The sequence below is a fragment of the Rhizoctonia solani genome, chromosome 2, assembly GCF_016906535.1.
Source record: "Rhizoctonia solani chromosome 2, complete sequence".
NCBI classification, from domain to species: Eukaryota; Fungi; Basidiomycota; class Agaricomycetes; order Cantharellales; family Ceratobasidiaceae; genus Rhizoctonia; species Rhizoctonia solani.
Window position 1 is genome coordinate 825407 of NC_057371.1, and position 15287 is coordinate 840693.

General features: G+C 46.8%; 6 protein-coding genes across 6 annotated transcripts; 2 read left to right on the plus strand and 4 right to left on the minus strand.

Moving 5' to 3' along the window:
• Window positions 1-647: 647 nt before the first annotated feature.
• RhiXN_04873 (cold-shock DNA-binding domain protein) lies at window positions 648-1064 on the minus strand (the record flags this gene model as incomplete). Its single annotated transcript, XM_043324689.1, has 4 exons — window positions 648-726; window positions 776-782; window positions 831-968; window positions 1025-1064. The coding sequence occupies 4 exons, from the start codon at window positions 1062-1064 to the stop codon at window positions 648-650; spliced, it is 264 nt and encodes an 87-aa protein (XP_043177108.1).
• Window positions 1065-2438: 1374 nt separating this feature from the next.
• Window positions 2439-5480, plus strand: RhiXN_04874 (uncharacterized protein; the record flags this gene model as incomplete). Its single annotated transcript, XM_043324690.1, has 4 exons — window positions 2439-3581; window positions 3617-4522; window positions 4576-4720; window positions 4780-5480. 4 exons carry the CDS (start codon window positions 2439-2441, stop codon window positions 5478-5480), a joined length of 2895 nt encoding a protein of 964 aa, XP_043177109.1.
• Window positions 5481-6099: 619 nt separating this feature from the next.
• Window positions 6100-6511, minus strand: RhiXN_04875 (dynein light chain 1, cytoplasmic protein; the record flags this gene model as incomplete). Its single annotated transcript, XM_043324691.1, has 4 exons — window positions 6100-6105; window positions 6156-6211; window positions 6266-6390; window positions 6432-6511. 4 exons carry the CDS (start codon window positions 6509-6511, stop codon window positions 6100-6102), a joined length of 267 nt encoding a protein of 88 aa, XP_043177110.1.
• Window positions 6512-9380: 2869 nt separating this feature from the next.
• Window positions 9381-10180, minus strand: RhiXN_04876 (aldehyde dehydrogenase family protein; the record flags this gene model as incomplete). Its single annotated transcript, XM_043324692.1, has 4 exons — window positions 9381-9541; window positions 9595-9681; window positions 9742-9971; window positions 10029-10180. The coding sequence occupies 4 exons, from the start codon at window positions 10178-10180 to the stop codon at window positions 9381-9383; spliced, it is 630 nt and encodes a 209-aa protein (XP_043177111.1).
• A 319-nt stretch (window positions 10181-10499) lies between these two features.
• Window positions 10500-13334, minus strand: RhiXN_04877 (aldehyde dehydrogenase family protein; the record flags this gene model as incomplete). The annotated part of the gene is made up of 9 exons (XM_043324693.1): window positions 10500-10592; window positions 10653-10746; window positions 10800-10916; window positions 10976-10995; window positions 11061-11195; window positions 11250-11679; window positions 12045-12129; window positions 12181-13248; window positions 13319-13334. The coding sequence occupies 9 exons, from the start codon at window positions 13332-13334 to the stop codon at window positions 10500-10502; spliced, it is 2058 nt and encodes a 685-aa protein (XP_043177112.1).
• A 177-nt stretch (window positions 13335-13511) lies between these two features.
• RhiXN_04878 (uncharacterized protein) lies at window positions 13512-15174 on the plus strand (the record flags this gene model as incomplete). Its single annotated transcript, XM_043324694.1, has 6 exons — window positions 13512-13630; window positions 13677-13732; window positions 13784-13900; window positions 13954-14102; window positions 14157-14308; window positions 14361-15174. 6 exons carry the CDS (start codon window positions 13512-13514, stop codon window positions 15172-15174), a joined length of 1407 nt encoding a protein of 468 aa, XP_043177113.1.
• Window positions 15175-15287: the final 113 nt, after the last annotated feature.

Consider the following 15287-nt stretch of genomic DNA (forward strand, 5'->3'; position numbering starts at 1 on the left):
ATACGTGTGCCAAATGTATGTGTACCTCTACTGGGGGGCTTTTGTACTTATTCCGTACATAAAGTGGCTTTATGTAATATGAGCTAGCCGTCTTTGCAATGAGAGGTGCAGGCAGAAGCCGCGATATCGGAGTACAAGTGAACTTATGAGGGGAGCCCATATGTTGTGAGCCGAATTGAAAGGTTGATCGCAAAATTCCACAATACACACTACTGGTTGCACACTGACAAAAAGGGAGTCCAAAGATTTGATAGTGTTAGCATGTGGCACCTGCGAATTCAATAGGCTATCATGCGCGTAAAACGACGATAGGCATTCGGGTTCGTGGCCACGTCTCTGACTCTGGTAGGACCCGAAAACGTGACCTAGTTCAGGAGCAGTGATCCCCTTGGCAGAACTCACCGGAGGAACACCATCTACATAAAGTTTGATGTTGAGCGGGTCGCGCTGAACCCCCCTTGAGTAGAAAATTTGCGTGCGTCAAGCATATTCGAACTCCGACACAGAGAATACTAAACGTTCACTAAGGACTGATTGCTCGTTTGCTGCAAGCACTATAACATATTAAGAATCTATTAAATTACACCTAATTTAGTAAATACTACAAATTCAAAAACGCCTGCGGCCCGAAACACTGCGTATTTACGTCAAGACGCGTGGCGAATAACTGAGATTCTCAAGTCCATATATGCGGCCGGATTATTGATTCCTGGCTCTTCAGCATACCTAAGGATGAGTTGGCATTCTCCAAACCTCCAAGTCAAGAAATGCTCACTCGTTCTCTTTACAAATTAACTACTTCTTGACAACTTTCCTAGCTGACAATCGACCTTTGGTGTCGGTTTCAACCTCGAACTCGACGAGGTCGCCTTCAAGGAGTGACTTGTATCCATCCCCTATGATAGACTTAAAGTGAACGAAAACATCTTCTCCGCCGTCGTGAGGAGCGATGAATCCGTGTCCCTTGGCTAGAAAGAAATGCAGCGTCAGAAGGGACCGGTGCTTCGCATGACGCCCTACGTACCACCATTGAACCACCTCACGGACCCTAATTTAGTGGACATAGTTAAGAGGGTGACTTTGAGAAGCTCAATGTGAGAGACCTAGGTGTGGATTGAGAGGGGCTGAGGTATAACTCTGGCAAATGTCCCAGTTTTTGTACCCCCACACAAGCTATTATAAAGGGTCCTTCCGAAATTCCGGAATCGTTAAAGGTTAGATTATGCTTGTACATTATTACTAGTCTTAACAATTTATCGGTGCTCCTCTCCGCCACTCTGACACGATTTCTAACTCCGCCCGGAGCCTAAGGAATAGATTAATATACTCAAGCCTAATTGTTTGTTCTCGGGTAACGCTCAAGTGGCGGTAGCACGCTAATTCTATAGTAGTTCATTTTTGTGTGAAGCACAACGCTCTTCCAGCACAGCGATAGTCAGCTGCAATCGTACAGTATTATTTTCGCGCTTTCGACTTTGCTTGCCCCCGCGGACCAGCCCCCGCTATTGAGTCGATTAATAAATAAAACTGGCTAAACACAAAGTGGAGTAACTCATTTTTTTTGGCTAGCGCCCTTATGCTACGATCCTCATGTTAGCACATGTACATCGCAGGTGTGCCACGCGGAATACTAGAAAGGGTATATTTTAATGTCAGAATGCCGTCGATACACATAAAAGTCTCAGACAAACACATCATAACACACGATCAAATCGTCATTGCGTTGCGGGGTGTATGCAGCGGGGCTTATGAATATAGATTATCCGAGAGATACACAAGCATACCATAAGCCGCATAAAGGTACAATGATACTTACCTTCTGATTTCAGGGCCCGTGGCCGAGTCGAATTCATTTCTGCTACTGGATCTCCTATATTTTCTCAACAAATTTGCAGGTAGGGCGCGAGCTGTCGAACTGGGTTGTCTGTGCCTCTGGCTGCGGACAATACTTTGCAGGTACCCTATGATCAGCTAAATGGCGTGCGAGTTTTCCAACATAAGTATTGATTAATGGTTATTGTGTGAGAAATCCGTTATGCGAGATCTTGAAGTGAATGATTGTTACCAGCTCAACCCGTTTTCTGGCCATGGTTATGGGTGCCAGTTGGTGAATTATTGGTCCGAGACCCTGAGTGTAGATCGACAGCTATAGGCGCTGGATTTTTCCATGCCCCTATTTGCGAATTTTGCTTCTCTCCCATCATCTTTTTCGTTCAACATATACTTCTCACAATTATATGAACCAGCAATAATTTAATATCACCTGTATAATTTGCTCGTAAGTTTTTTTCTAGTTATAGAGAACCCATGTATGTTACTCAGTGCAGCATCTCAGCTCCCTTCGATACTACACTCTTTTGCCACAATTCATCCTTCTTGGGAGGAAGAGATTACGTTGAACCTCTTCTCTTCGGAAGTTTTCTCTCCGAGGTGTAACTATGCGTATTGTCAAAGTCTTGATAGCGTTTCTTCCGGTGGTCGTTCAGGCAGCAATTCCCCTATCTAGGCAGCATCCCCTCATAGCTCGTGTCAATCAACCTTATTCCTGGACTATTTCTCCATCCACTTTTGATAATACAAATTTCTCGAGTATCTTCCTTCGGACATCTCCAGGTTGGCTCATTTACGACAACGCTACGAGCACGTTCAGGGGCACCCCAACTCCAAAGGATATTGGAATTACTACAGTCCGTATTTACAATCAATTTGGAGATAGCGATCGCTTCCAGCTCTATGTGTCCGACCTTCCACCACCTATCGTCAATATACCACTGGAGACTCAACTGGTCCCTGGGAATCCGTCAATCTCATCGGTATTTACATTTCCGGCTCCCAGTATTGGCGTTCGGGTTCCTCCGAAGTGGTCCTTTAGCATTGGCTTTGATGGATTCACGTTTATCACTCCCGATGAGCGTAATGTTTATTATGATGCCACCTTGGCTGATGGTTTACCCTTGCCCGATTGGATTGTCTTCAACAATCGAACGCTCACATTTGATGGAGTAGCTCCCACCAATCGTAGCCCAAAGCTCTCGATTATACTTCACGGAAGTGACCGGTGGGGGTTCGGAGCAATCCAAGCACGATTCGATTTGGTTATTGGGCCGCGCACACATCTTCTGGGAGTTGACGGCACAACCGGTCTGGAAACCATCAATGTAACTGGAAGAACACCGTTTGCGCACTCAATCAAAACATTTGGTGGATTAACGATCGACGGGATACCAGTAGTTGCTGCAAACATATCTCGCGTTGAAGTCAACGTTTCAACAGTCCCTTGGCTTGTCTTTAACAATTTGACTCGCGTTCTCTCTGGAATACCACCCCTCTCGGCTATTGGAACCAACCTTGTTTTTCCCGTGTCTATTACCTCCGATTACAACGATACAGTGGACACCAGCATCAAACTAAGTGTGTTGCCCTCGTGCTTTAGCTCGATGCCTATCCAGCCTGTGGCGGTGACGACAGGTACATTCATGACGTTTTCGCTCAAGGAGTATATTATGGGCGGGCCTTCAACCCGGCAACAATTATTACCGAATACAATCCACGTACAGCGTCATCCTGGCTCAGTTACGATGGTTCGAATGGCACTCTGAGTGGTATTGTCCCGAAGTCCACAGGTTACAATGAGGTAAATGTTACGTTTAGCGCAACTGACTCGGAGACGCACGCCATATCGACTACGTCCTTGGTTCTATCTATTTCCCCTAATGCCACATTTGGACCAGAGGTTTGGGAAGATCGGCATGGACACGGTGTTGGCCATCGAGCAAAGACAGCAGTTCTGGTAACCTTTTCTGTTATTGGTGGCGCTATATTCGTATGCTGTTTGCTCGCTCTCTGCCGGCGCTGTTGTGCAGTTCGCGATCCGTGCGAAGACGACGAGAATGCAAGCCAATGGAAAGGTCGGGGTGTCGTCCGGGTGGGTGCTCATTGCGCTGGCCAGATGGAAAAATCAGTACGGAGTGTTGAGTTAGGCCGAGCAAGCGGCGAAACGACCGTTGGATTGGAGGGAGGATATAAACTTACCTCTTCCGAGATCTTTCCGCCCCAGATACATGGCTCCAACCCTGGACGTAAGGCAATAGACGGTAAAGGAGTCGGTATCTTCCAGCGCCTGTCGGCCGCATCAAAATGGAAACTTCAAGATCATAGTTTGGGATCACAATTAGGTCGAGTTCGGCGATCTCAGATTTCTTGCCCTGTTTTGATCGACGACAATCGCATGCTGGGATTCACCGAGAATGTCTTTTTAGAGGGCAAACGGCGTTCAAATGGTTCTGAACAGGACCTCGTTCAACATGGAAGACAGTGCCTATCTGGTGTACCAAACCACGTTCCGAGTTTTGAGCGGCCCGGGACCAAACCTGAGGCACATGGGAGACTGCTATCACGCGAGAGTTCGACACAAATCATGTATGACCACACCAGCCGATCATTCAGTGAGTCTGACGAGAGCTCACTGACAAGTATTCCTCGTCGGAGATCCGATTTTTTGCCTCCACGAGATCAACGGGTGGTAAGTGGCGATGAAAGCTATTGGATCTTATGATATGTAAATTGGTTTGGTAGGACGGATCCGAACAGCCGCGTCCCAGCACCGCTGGACCAGCACACTTTATTCGACCTTCAGTTTCTTCCGAAACCATTGGTAATGAACCTAGAGAGGCCGCGGTTATTGCCACCGCTGCCCGCCAGGTACTTCCCAGTATCGTTAGTACCACTTCAGTTGAGCACCCTGCGATACGGTCATCTATGGATTCGACTGGTTCTCAGAGCAAAGATATGACCGTCCCGTCCTCCCCTGGAAGCCTCAGTATAACCGTGTAGGACGACCACGATTGGTGCAACTTAATAGCGAGAAGAGGGTGCTGGCTTCAAATGAGGGGGCAAGCACTTCTCGAAATCGCTCCCAGAAGGCTGTGATAAATAATCTGTCCCGAGCAAGTGAAGGCAACAATGAACCCAACCAACTCCACCAAGACAGACGTTTATCCCTAGGTGTCCGTTATGTCCCATCCTTGGACGATGGCATAGATATTGGATCTGCTGTATTCTATATGACTCCTTCTGTAGGAACGGCACCTTCTCCTGTGACTGGACCGGGAAAGTCGCCTACTTTACTCGGCGAATGCATAGGACCCCCCAAGGCTATAATACATTCGCTGAACCCAGACGTTAACAACACTGCACCAATTCGCACATCATCTCGTTGTTCAAAGATCCCGATTGGGACTCCGTTTGCAATCTCGGTTCCCTTCGAGATTATCCCCTCTCGAGGCGCGGAGATATCGGTCCGCCAACAGAACGGGAAGCCTGTCCCAGCTTGGATTAACTTGGACCAACGTGATGTCGAGCTATGGGGAGTTCCTTTGAAAGAACACCTGGGAACCCACTTGTTAGAAATCTTGGAAGGTACGAAGGAGGGTCAACGGGTTGTGGCTAGAATGTCTCTTGAGGTGGTCCAGTGGGAGTGAAGCCAAGCATCAACACCAGTCTTTCTTTTGATTACACTAATATATACTGAACCGCACGCCGCCAGAGACCATGTATAGTAGTGTAATAATAAATGTACTTCAATCTGGGGCCGTACATGAACTACAGATGTCGCATGTCGGGGGCTATCGACCGATTTGGAGCACGGTTCAGTTTGAAGAGGGGTGTGCCTCCTGATTTACAATACTGCCGTATTATCAGCGTTATGATCTTCTTTGGGCCCTAAAAGAACAGCCTGGATCTTGTGATTTTATCCGACATATATAATGCAATTATCCGACGACTTCTGAAAGAAGAAACCGCGATGCACGCGGAAACATTGCATGAGCATGCTGAACTTAGAGCCAGCCGAGCACTGGTGCAGATAAGAGTCAGCCTCGGTCGGAATGTCTCTATGGGGACACAAATGAGGACCATCGCAATCACAACTGCTCAACTCGATCAGGCCAAATACGAGCGAAACCGATGAATTGCACCCGACATGAGAAACACGATTAGGACTTGAAAGAAAGCAATTGTTCGCAACCTATCCAGGTCTACCGACGCACTGTCGCGCAGAGCGGGAAAAAACGATACCATGCACACACCACAACTGACTATCTATGACTGCGGTAGACCGTGAGGAGATGCACGACCTGTGGTTGGAATTTACATACCTTCCAGATAAGGAATGCAAGGGAACCGATGTAAAAGTATATGAAGTGCTTAGTTTCTATGTAATTTTTTAAGTGAGCTACACCTAACGGTAGAAGTAAAATTGCCTGACCGTGAGTGACGTAGCTCCCAAAGTTCTTTCCCACAACAACATGCCAGGTTGTCCCATAGCGGCGGTCAAACTCGCGTTTAATATGGGCGGCAATATCCTTCTCGATATTAAATTTTTCTAGAGAGCTGTGGCAATATCAATAGACTCTTGTTGCATGTCTTCGGACATGTCTACGTTCTTGATGACAGCTTTGGGAGCAGAATCCTTGTCTGCGGTGGTCGACGCGTCTTGTGCCCGATCGGTCATCTGCACAATTTTACGGCCACAGATGAGTTTAATATGCGTTGAGACAAGTGTGTGTATATACGAACAATCGTTTATGAGAAATAAATTCCAAGTGTGAGAGGATATCGAGTAGGCGCTCAAAGGCTATTATTTATTATGGTGGTGGTAGAGAAGAAGTGGCGTGAACAATCGCGTCAACAAAGACAAATTCATGTGTTAGTCATCATGTCCACGAGGTTCAGCCTTCACATGTATCCCCAGCTTTACCATGTGCGCACCTCTTGCCTTGTGCTGGGCATAATTGTCATCTCCTTGTAACTAATGCGGGGAGATGCCTCTTTCTTCTACTTACATCTCAAGAACCATCCATAAGCTTCCTCGAATGCTTCGTTCTATGTGCTCACCACGTAGCCGCTGTAGTACTGAATAGCCAGCGCTCTCGCTTTGCTCATTTCCATATGCAAGATCACTTGCAACATGCGTAGAACCCTATTGACATACAAATATCCCACGAATTGTTATGATACCAAATGTTCACCTGTTCTCCTAGCCTTAGCATTATCGGTTGCCCTGGTCCTGCGGACGGATATCGTTTTTGATAGCTGAAGATTTTGACCAATAGCTCAGTGATACGTGTCTCGTGTATTTTTGGTACCGCCTCGCGCGAGCAATGGGTTAAGCCATGTGCCCCTATATCTTTCGGCACCGTACTAGCCAGTACTAGTGTGTATTCCCTATTTTGTTTGTATGTGTTGCATGCTATATATGCTTATCTGCCCGAATTAAGAGCGGTACATTCGGAATCTTTGGATTTTGTCGTTGTGGTTAGACTATCTCTTAGATTTCCATGGTTTGCCTACACATATGGTTGTCGGGACTAGAAGGGATGGCAACAGTATTAATCTAACCCAAAGTCGAATGCATTCTTGTTTCTCTGTTCAGGATCGTGCTAGTCGTCTGGTTGAGCTATTAAACTCAATGAACTGAAAACATTGACTGTAGATTCAGGTAGCTAAAAGATATAGCAAAATATTGACCTCATAGATACTTGATAACTATGCCAGACAAGGGCTAGTTGAAAAGTATGCTACAAGCTAGTAACGTTACCTTAGATCGCATAGTCAGATCACATATATTTAGTAGTGGTAGACCTCAGTAGGGGATGAGAGGCTCGTCAGCCGGTTACAGGCTATAGTCATGATATACGTACAAAATTACGGTGTCCAATACTTTCTGAAGCTATTCGTACCACTAAGGACCTCTTTAGTGGCGAAAGTATGGCAAATATGGATAGTCCTAGTGTGAGTTACAATTGGAACAACTGTGAGTATATGCGCATAGTATATTGGCAGACATATGATTAAAAGAGGTATAGTGTATGTCGTCCAAAACACGCTCGTGTTCACGAAACAAACGCAGATCAAGGACAAGTACGCCAGCTGATCGAACTACACGCTAGTATTCGACCGATCCTGCAATGATGGATCCATGAACCTGATTCTCGCGTAGGCATAGGGTAGGAGCGTGCTTGTAACTAGACATGCATCCGCCCCCCCCCCCTTCCAATTAATTTCTTCAGTTCAGAATTCGATTGTATGTTGATCGGCTCCTACATATTTATTTGGAGGCTCAAAGGAAAACAACGCCTGTACGTGGTTGAACAACCGTATCTATGGAAGTATGTGACCAGCAAGCCTGAGATTCTAGTATAAATGGTATTTCCATTAGACCGCATGGTCATTTTGATCATAAATCGGCGAGCGTAATTGTAAAAGCAGAGTTTCTATCTGACATCGGTAGCAAGCACTCTCTTCCGTAAGATTCCCGAAGTAAATTAAGTTTTCGTAATGCTAAATACGGCTCAACGTACGTCGACTCAGCTCCCCCGTTTACGCCACACCCATCCTAGTCCATCTGAATGAGAAAGTCGAAAAAAGCGTGGATTTGACGACCCGGGTATTGGGGTCGGGTAAACCAATGCTTCAGTGGCACCACGTAGTGGGGGGTGCCCCTAGTTGGTCGGGTAAGTTGTTCTACGAGATCAGATCATCCGACCTAACTATGATAAGGTTGACCAGATCCGCGGTGATCAATGAGAGCTTCGCGTGCTAGTCGTTATAGAGCATACCCTTTCCCGAGCGTTGTCTCGCTTTGCTCGAGGTCGTGCACTTGTAAACACCCCCACCCCTGTGCCACAACGTGGCAAAGTCGTAATCGGATATCTGGATATCCCCGACCGGGATTACGGATATCTTCCTTCCAACAGATCAATGGACCGTAGGAGTTTGAATGGCCCTGCCATACACAACGCAGGCCAATGGCGCTCCAAGCGATTCCCGTGCTTGCGGATCTTGTTTAGGTCAGAAAGCAAATTGGCACAAGAAACAGAAAGTAAAGCCAGGGCAGCTAGATGGGCGTATTTTAGCGTGTACGCACTTTGTGGCATTGTAGTACAGGGTTTACATTAGAGTTTGCCTATCAATTATATATATCGCAGCGCATACACTGATAATGCGTTCACTGGGCTGTCTTCAACTGACATAATGGCGCAACGAATCAAAAGTCAAACCACCGATTAGAGCTTATGGACCTCGTAGAGGTATCCAAGAGCATTGTGAATTATGATTAGAGGAGCGCAAGGCTGTCGCTCATTTCAAGGCCTGTTACTAAGGTAGGTGTCAGAAGGTTACGAAAGCTAGTAAGGGATTATGCTACTTCAATTGAGCACTAGTACCTAACCTGCTCATACTACCACAGTTCAATTTAATGGATCCAATCGATGTTGTCAGATGTACAGACGGTTTAGTATATATAAGGATACTATTATATTGTTAGGCGGCTATCTTTATCTTGTTCTACGGACCACTATATCAATGACGGTAAGAAAATCTTACTCAATGGCAGCCACCTCCACTCTATTTATAGAAATAGTTTGGTAGTTAGTCCATTCCTTCAGCCCTGCAATACCGTTCTCCACACCAATCCCCGATTGCTTGTGGCCACCTCCAGGAATGGTGGGTCCAAATTTATGGATCTCGTTCACCCATACATCTAATATAGAACTTCAGCGAAGGAGAAGTTCAAAGGAGAAATTTGCGCCTTACTGCCTGATTCAATTTGCGAGGCGATACGTGTAGCTTGAACGAGATCGTTCCCCCATACAGAAGCTCCAAGCCCATAATGTGTGGCATCTGTGTAAGCACGTTGGATAAATACCATAAGTGAGCCTGAGAGTAGTGATCACTACTTACTAGCCCGACGCACAACGTCTGCTTCATCTTCCCACCTAAGCAAGGGAACAATTGGTCCGAATTGTTCATCTTGTACGACTCGAGAGTCCTCTGGAGGATTATCAACGATGGTTATTGGAACAAATAGCCCACAGGTTCGGTCCGAAGTAGCTGTTGGGAATTCGCCACCTAGGGCAAATTTGCACTTCCTAGCTTTGGTGTCTTCAAAAATGTCCCTCAACTTCTTGAAGCTAAAGGTAGAATGCCCCAAAATTAACGATCAGTGTGTGCGCAGGGGCAATACTTACAGCTCATAGTTTTGAACTGGCCCTATTTGCGTACTTTCTTGAGCACCGTCGCCAACCACGACGGCACGAGCATATGCAACCAGAGCGTCTCGGACGAATTCATAGATGGAGTTGTGTATATAGATGCGCTTAGCTTGGTGATTAAAATTCATGGTAAAAATACAAGGAATTTCGAGTTGCGAACAGGTACATACCAGCAATGCAAAATTGGCCGTTGTTCTTGATGAAAGACACGAAAATGATGAAAAATTCAATAAATGCAAGGGCAGGCTTACAGTGAAAGCTCCCCAAAATATGCTCCTGTTTTATACAATAATTCTTCGTCAACTTCAGTAAATATCTTTCGCAGGAACATCCTTACGGTGCAATGGTTTGAGGATTGACATCGGAAAGGATAATCATAGGATCATTGCCACCTGATAATGAATTCAAACGCTTTATAAGCCTAGTCTGAAGCCCAACGACGCTTTTTTACTTGCCTAGCTCCAGTGTGATTCTTTTGAGATCATGACTAGTACTATGCATGATAAGCTTGCCGGTTTGAATGGATCCTGTAAACGCAATCTAGTTGAATAGGATACTATGGTCAGTTTTGGTAAATCCTCCAGTGAGCTACTGGTTCACCTTTTTTATTCGCGGATGGGCAGTGATCAGTGGCCCAAGCTCTTCATCCCCATTGATTCCACTTAGAACGCCAGGTGGTAATGCGCGCTGTAAGCTGTTTGGGCCGTTATAAATAACATGATATTTAATTTGAATATATGCGCTTACTCGGCGATGATAGAAAGGGTTGTCAATGGGGTCCATGGGCTTGGCTTAACCAAGATCGTGTTCCCGGCAAGTAGAGCAGGTGCGATTTTCCATACCGCCAAAAGAATAGGATAATTCCTAGAACAATCAATCCTTGATAAAGCCTACCGTATGTACCAGCGAACGCTAACACTTACCAAGGAATTATAGCGGCTGTCTAATAGTATATTTAAAGTATTTCAGCTTTTATCACTGGAAGTACGCTCACTGAAATCAACTCACGACTCCGAGAGGGACGTGGTGGGTAATAACTTTTCGCCTGGGGCTGTCCTCGTGAATGATTTCGGGTAACCTGAGACAGGCGGCCTCACGAAACCAATGCACTGCTCCCATAATCTCGGAGAGCGCTTCACGATGCTAGGGTTACATTTATTAGATAGCAGAGTGAATAGTTCCGGCTAGAAGACCCACAGGTTTACCCTGCTCGGACGTCAAAAGTTCCTTGTATTGGTTTACGCGCGATTCAATAATGATAGCCATTTCTAGAAGCACAGATCCGCGTTGCTCATACGTCTTGCTTGCCCACATGGGGAAGGCTCGTTCGGCAGCATCTACTGCTTCATCAAGCTGACTTGAACTTAAGACGGGAACGTCAGCAAGACGCAAGCCAGTGGCCGGGTTGAAAACCGAAGTTGTCTTTTCAGAGAAAGTTTCCTGTCCGTTAATTATGTGACCATATGTAGGAGCGAGAGAAGTTCTAGAAGAATACATGTTGATGATTTGCTCAAACTCGGATGAAGGCCGGGGCGAGGGAACACTTAGCCCGATAGTTCGAAGGACTGGTTCTTGACGTGGAAGAAGTAGGGAGAGATTCAGTAATGATTTCTCGAATGTTTTGGCGCTTCGGTGAAGTAACCAGGGCACGCAATTGCAAGTTAGGAATTACCTACCAAATGTTGGCGCTTACTCCTGATATCCACGTGACCGCGTTTTTTTTTTTTTTTTTTTTTAATACATTTCCATATATAAGACAATACGGGAGCTACATGCGAACTAGGCAAACCGCTCACAAAAACCGGGACCGAACCGTGGAAGCTACAAAACAAAGCGCAAACGGGGAAACACACAGAAAGAAACAAGCGAGAACGTAGCACGGTCAGTGGGCAAAGAAATGGTCGCGTGGCGACGTACAGGTGGCTTAAGGCCTAACTCGGGGTAGAGGCCGTAAGGGCGGGAGTGGAGTGGCGGCCTTAAGGGCGTATATACTACATGGTTTGAGCGGCTGCCTGCGGGCCTCCTCGTCTTCGGCCTATGCCCGTCTTGGCTATGAACTTTGCGACTGCTTCGAGACCTGCTAGAGAGCCAAACAGTGTGGGATCATTAATGTTGGTGGAAAACTCACTGAGTATCCCCCTGTGTCCCGCCGTAGCGGGACAGGAGGTGGTTAAATGAAAGATTGTCTCCTCCGACTCCCCGCAGGCGCATCTGGGATCTACGTCGTGGTGGAATTGTGCATGGTACTCGCCGTAATGTCCGTGTCCGGTGAGGTATTGTACGAGGCGGCACTCGATGTCCCTGCCCAGCTTGCTTGAGTTGAAAATGGGGTGTAGTTTGAGTGCGGGTGGGCGGGGTATGTAATATTTCGAGTTAATGCGTGATTCCGAGTGTTCGTACCATGCTTTCTTCCATGAACGTATGGTTTTGCGAGTTGCCTGTTCTTTCGCCCATGTGATGGTGCGATTGAATATGGGGTTTGGAGTCACACTAGCTCCCTCGTTAGCCAATCGGTCCGCTGTTTCGTTGCCTTCGATTCCGTTGTGCCCAGGTACCCAGGTGATGTGGATGGATCGTTCTGGATGTTCCGCCACGAATGCCTTGGCGGCGGTGACGAATGCTCTGGATGTGTACTGGCACGGATGTCGTGATAGGTCGGTGATGGATTTAACAGCGGACTGGTTGTCGCAATATACGCGTATTTTGCGATAACCTTGGTTTTCGGCTATTTGTTTAGCTTTCATGAACGCTAATAATATTCCCAGCATTTCTGCATCATAAATGTTGGCTCGCGGTCCAATTCCAACTGACGACGATGACATAGTCCTTTTTCCGGCACGTATAACGTAGCCGACGCCGACTTTCCGAATGCCATTGGACACCGCCGCGTGCCCATCTGAGTAGCCAAGAAAGCTGGCATGACACTCTTCCAGTACGCTGATTTCGGATAGGACTTTGTCGCGGTATTCGTCGCGCTTAAGTCCGTCAGTGGAGTCCTTGATTTTGATTTGATCAGGGAATGGAATGTTTGGGTTGGATGGGTGGTTAATGTGAGGCGAGACAAATTCGATGTGTGGGTGACTGTGTGATGCAATGAAGTGGATGGGGGATTGTAAGCTCTCAGTTGTGTTCTTTCTGTTGCTGTTAAGGGTGGGTATATGCGTGTCCCATGATGCAGGGCCACGTGACCGCGTTGCTGATTGGTTTTAGCATACGTCATTCGGGCTTGTTTGTCCTCAGCCTGGATCCTGAGCTATAGCTTTCACCGCGGGTATTCATCATTGGTGTGCGATCTGGGGACCCTAGACGTGGCCCCGAGTCAATTCGATAGCCTATAAAGCATACTACCTTTTAAACTCCTGGTACGCTCCCTTCTTGATTACGAGTGTCTAGCCGACCTGGGGACCAATTCGACGACTTATGTATACAGAGTCAAGACATATAATAGAGACTCCCAATATGCGGTTCGATGCAACCCCTGATGCTCCGATCGAAGATCAGCCTGTTATCGGTATCATAGGTATGGGTGAAATGGGCAAGATGTACGCCAAAGTATTATCTGCAGCGGGGTGGGCTAAGTAAGCTACATTTGGGCCACATGGTGTTGGCACTAACTATTTCCAGAATCAATGTTTGTGACCGTCCGGAGAACTTCGATCAACTCACCCAAGACATGAAAGGTGGGTTCAAGGTCAACCTTGAATGAATTAATTGCTCACCAATTGTGCCAGATGTTCCCGGGATAAACGTCCTACGTGATGGGCACCGAGTGTCAAGGACAGCAGATTGGGTTATGTATGCTGTTGAAGCTCAATTCATGGATAAAGTAGTGGCAGAATATGGACCGTGTGAGTAGAGATTGTCAACTCAGGGTTCTTTATTCTGACGCAATGGATCCTAGCCACTAAAGTCGGCTCCATTGTTGGGGGGCAGACTTCCGTTAAAACACCAGAGAAAGAGGCTTTCGAAAAATATTTGCCGGAAGACGTCCATATTATTTCATGTCACTCGCTTCATGGCCCTACGGTATCTCCTGAAGGGCAGCCATTGGTACATATTTGTGTTCTTATCGTTTCAGATATGGTTTGTTCACACTCAAGACAGGTGATAATTCGTCACCGCGGTCCGGACTGGGCACTTAAGCTCGTGGAGAACATACTTCGCCCGTTCCGCTCGCATTTTGTGTATCTGTCATACGAAGATCATGACCTAGTAACCGCAAATACGCAAGCAGTTACTCATGCCGCTTTTCTGAGGTATGAATCCATATTCAAACTGGGCCATCCTGCTCAAGTTAAAATTGTTTAGTATGGGTACAGCGTGGCATTGTTCCCAGTCTTATCCCTGGGAACAGGGCTTGTACGTCCGAGGGATAGAAATCGTCAAGGTCAACATCATGCTCCGGATTTATTCGAACCAGTGGCACGTTTATGCGGGGCTAGCAATACTAAATCCAGCTGCGCGCGGTATGATCAAGCAGTACTCAGCCAGCACGACAGAGTTGTTTAAACTAATGCTGGCTGGGGACATCAAGGGACTTCGGGAGCGCGTGTATAAAGCGCGCGAAGCCTTGTTTGGGCCTCATCGGAGGGTTACCCCGATCTTGCTTAGCGAGGATGTACTGGACAAATTTGGGATGTCATGTGTCGAAGCTGATGGATCTCCGACGAAATCAACTGGTAATAATGCGCTCCCTGGTACAATTTCAAGAGAGTCCAATTCTCGACCACCTAGCACCAACTCACACCTTTCCCTTCTTGCGATGGTAGACTGCTGGGCAGCGCTCAACATTGACCCTTTTGAACATCTCTCGCTGGCCGCCACGCCTCTGTTTAGGATGTGGATTGGGGTTGCCGAATACTTGTTCCGCTCCGAGGAACGTTTAGACGCCGCACTCAGTGCGGCTGTCCATAATGTCTCTCATCGCTCGGATGACCTCGAGTTTGTTGTCGCGGCCCGTGGATGGAGCCAGTGCGTAACATTTGGAAGCTTTGAACTTTACAAGGACAGGTTCCAGCATACTCAGTCGTTCTTCCAACCCCGGTTTGCGGAAGCAACGGCCATTGGGTCCAAGATGATTAAGACTATCCTTGATAATGCGCCACCCACCCCATCTGAATAGACTTCTTGAATAATCTTGCGATATTAAATTTTCAGTGCAAATGAATCAATTATTGAGAATCAGGTAGCATTCCGTGTATGTTACAACCTCAAGCTCGAATACAATGTATCATA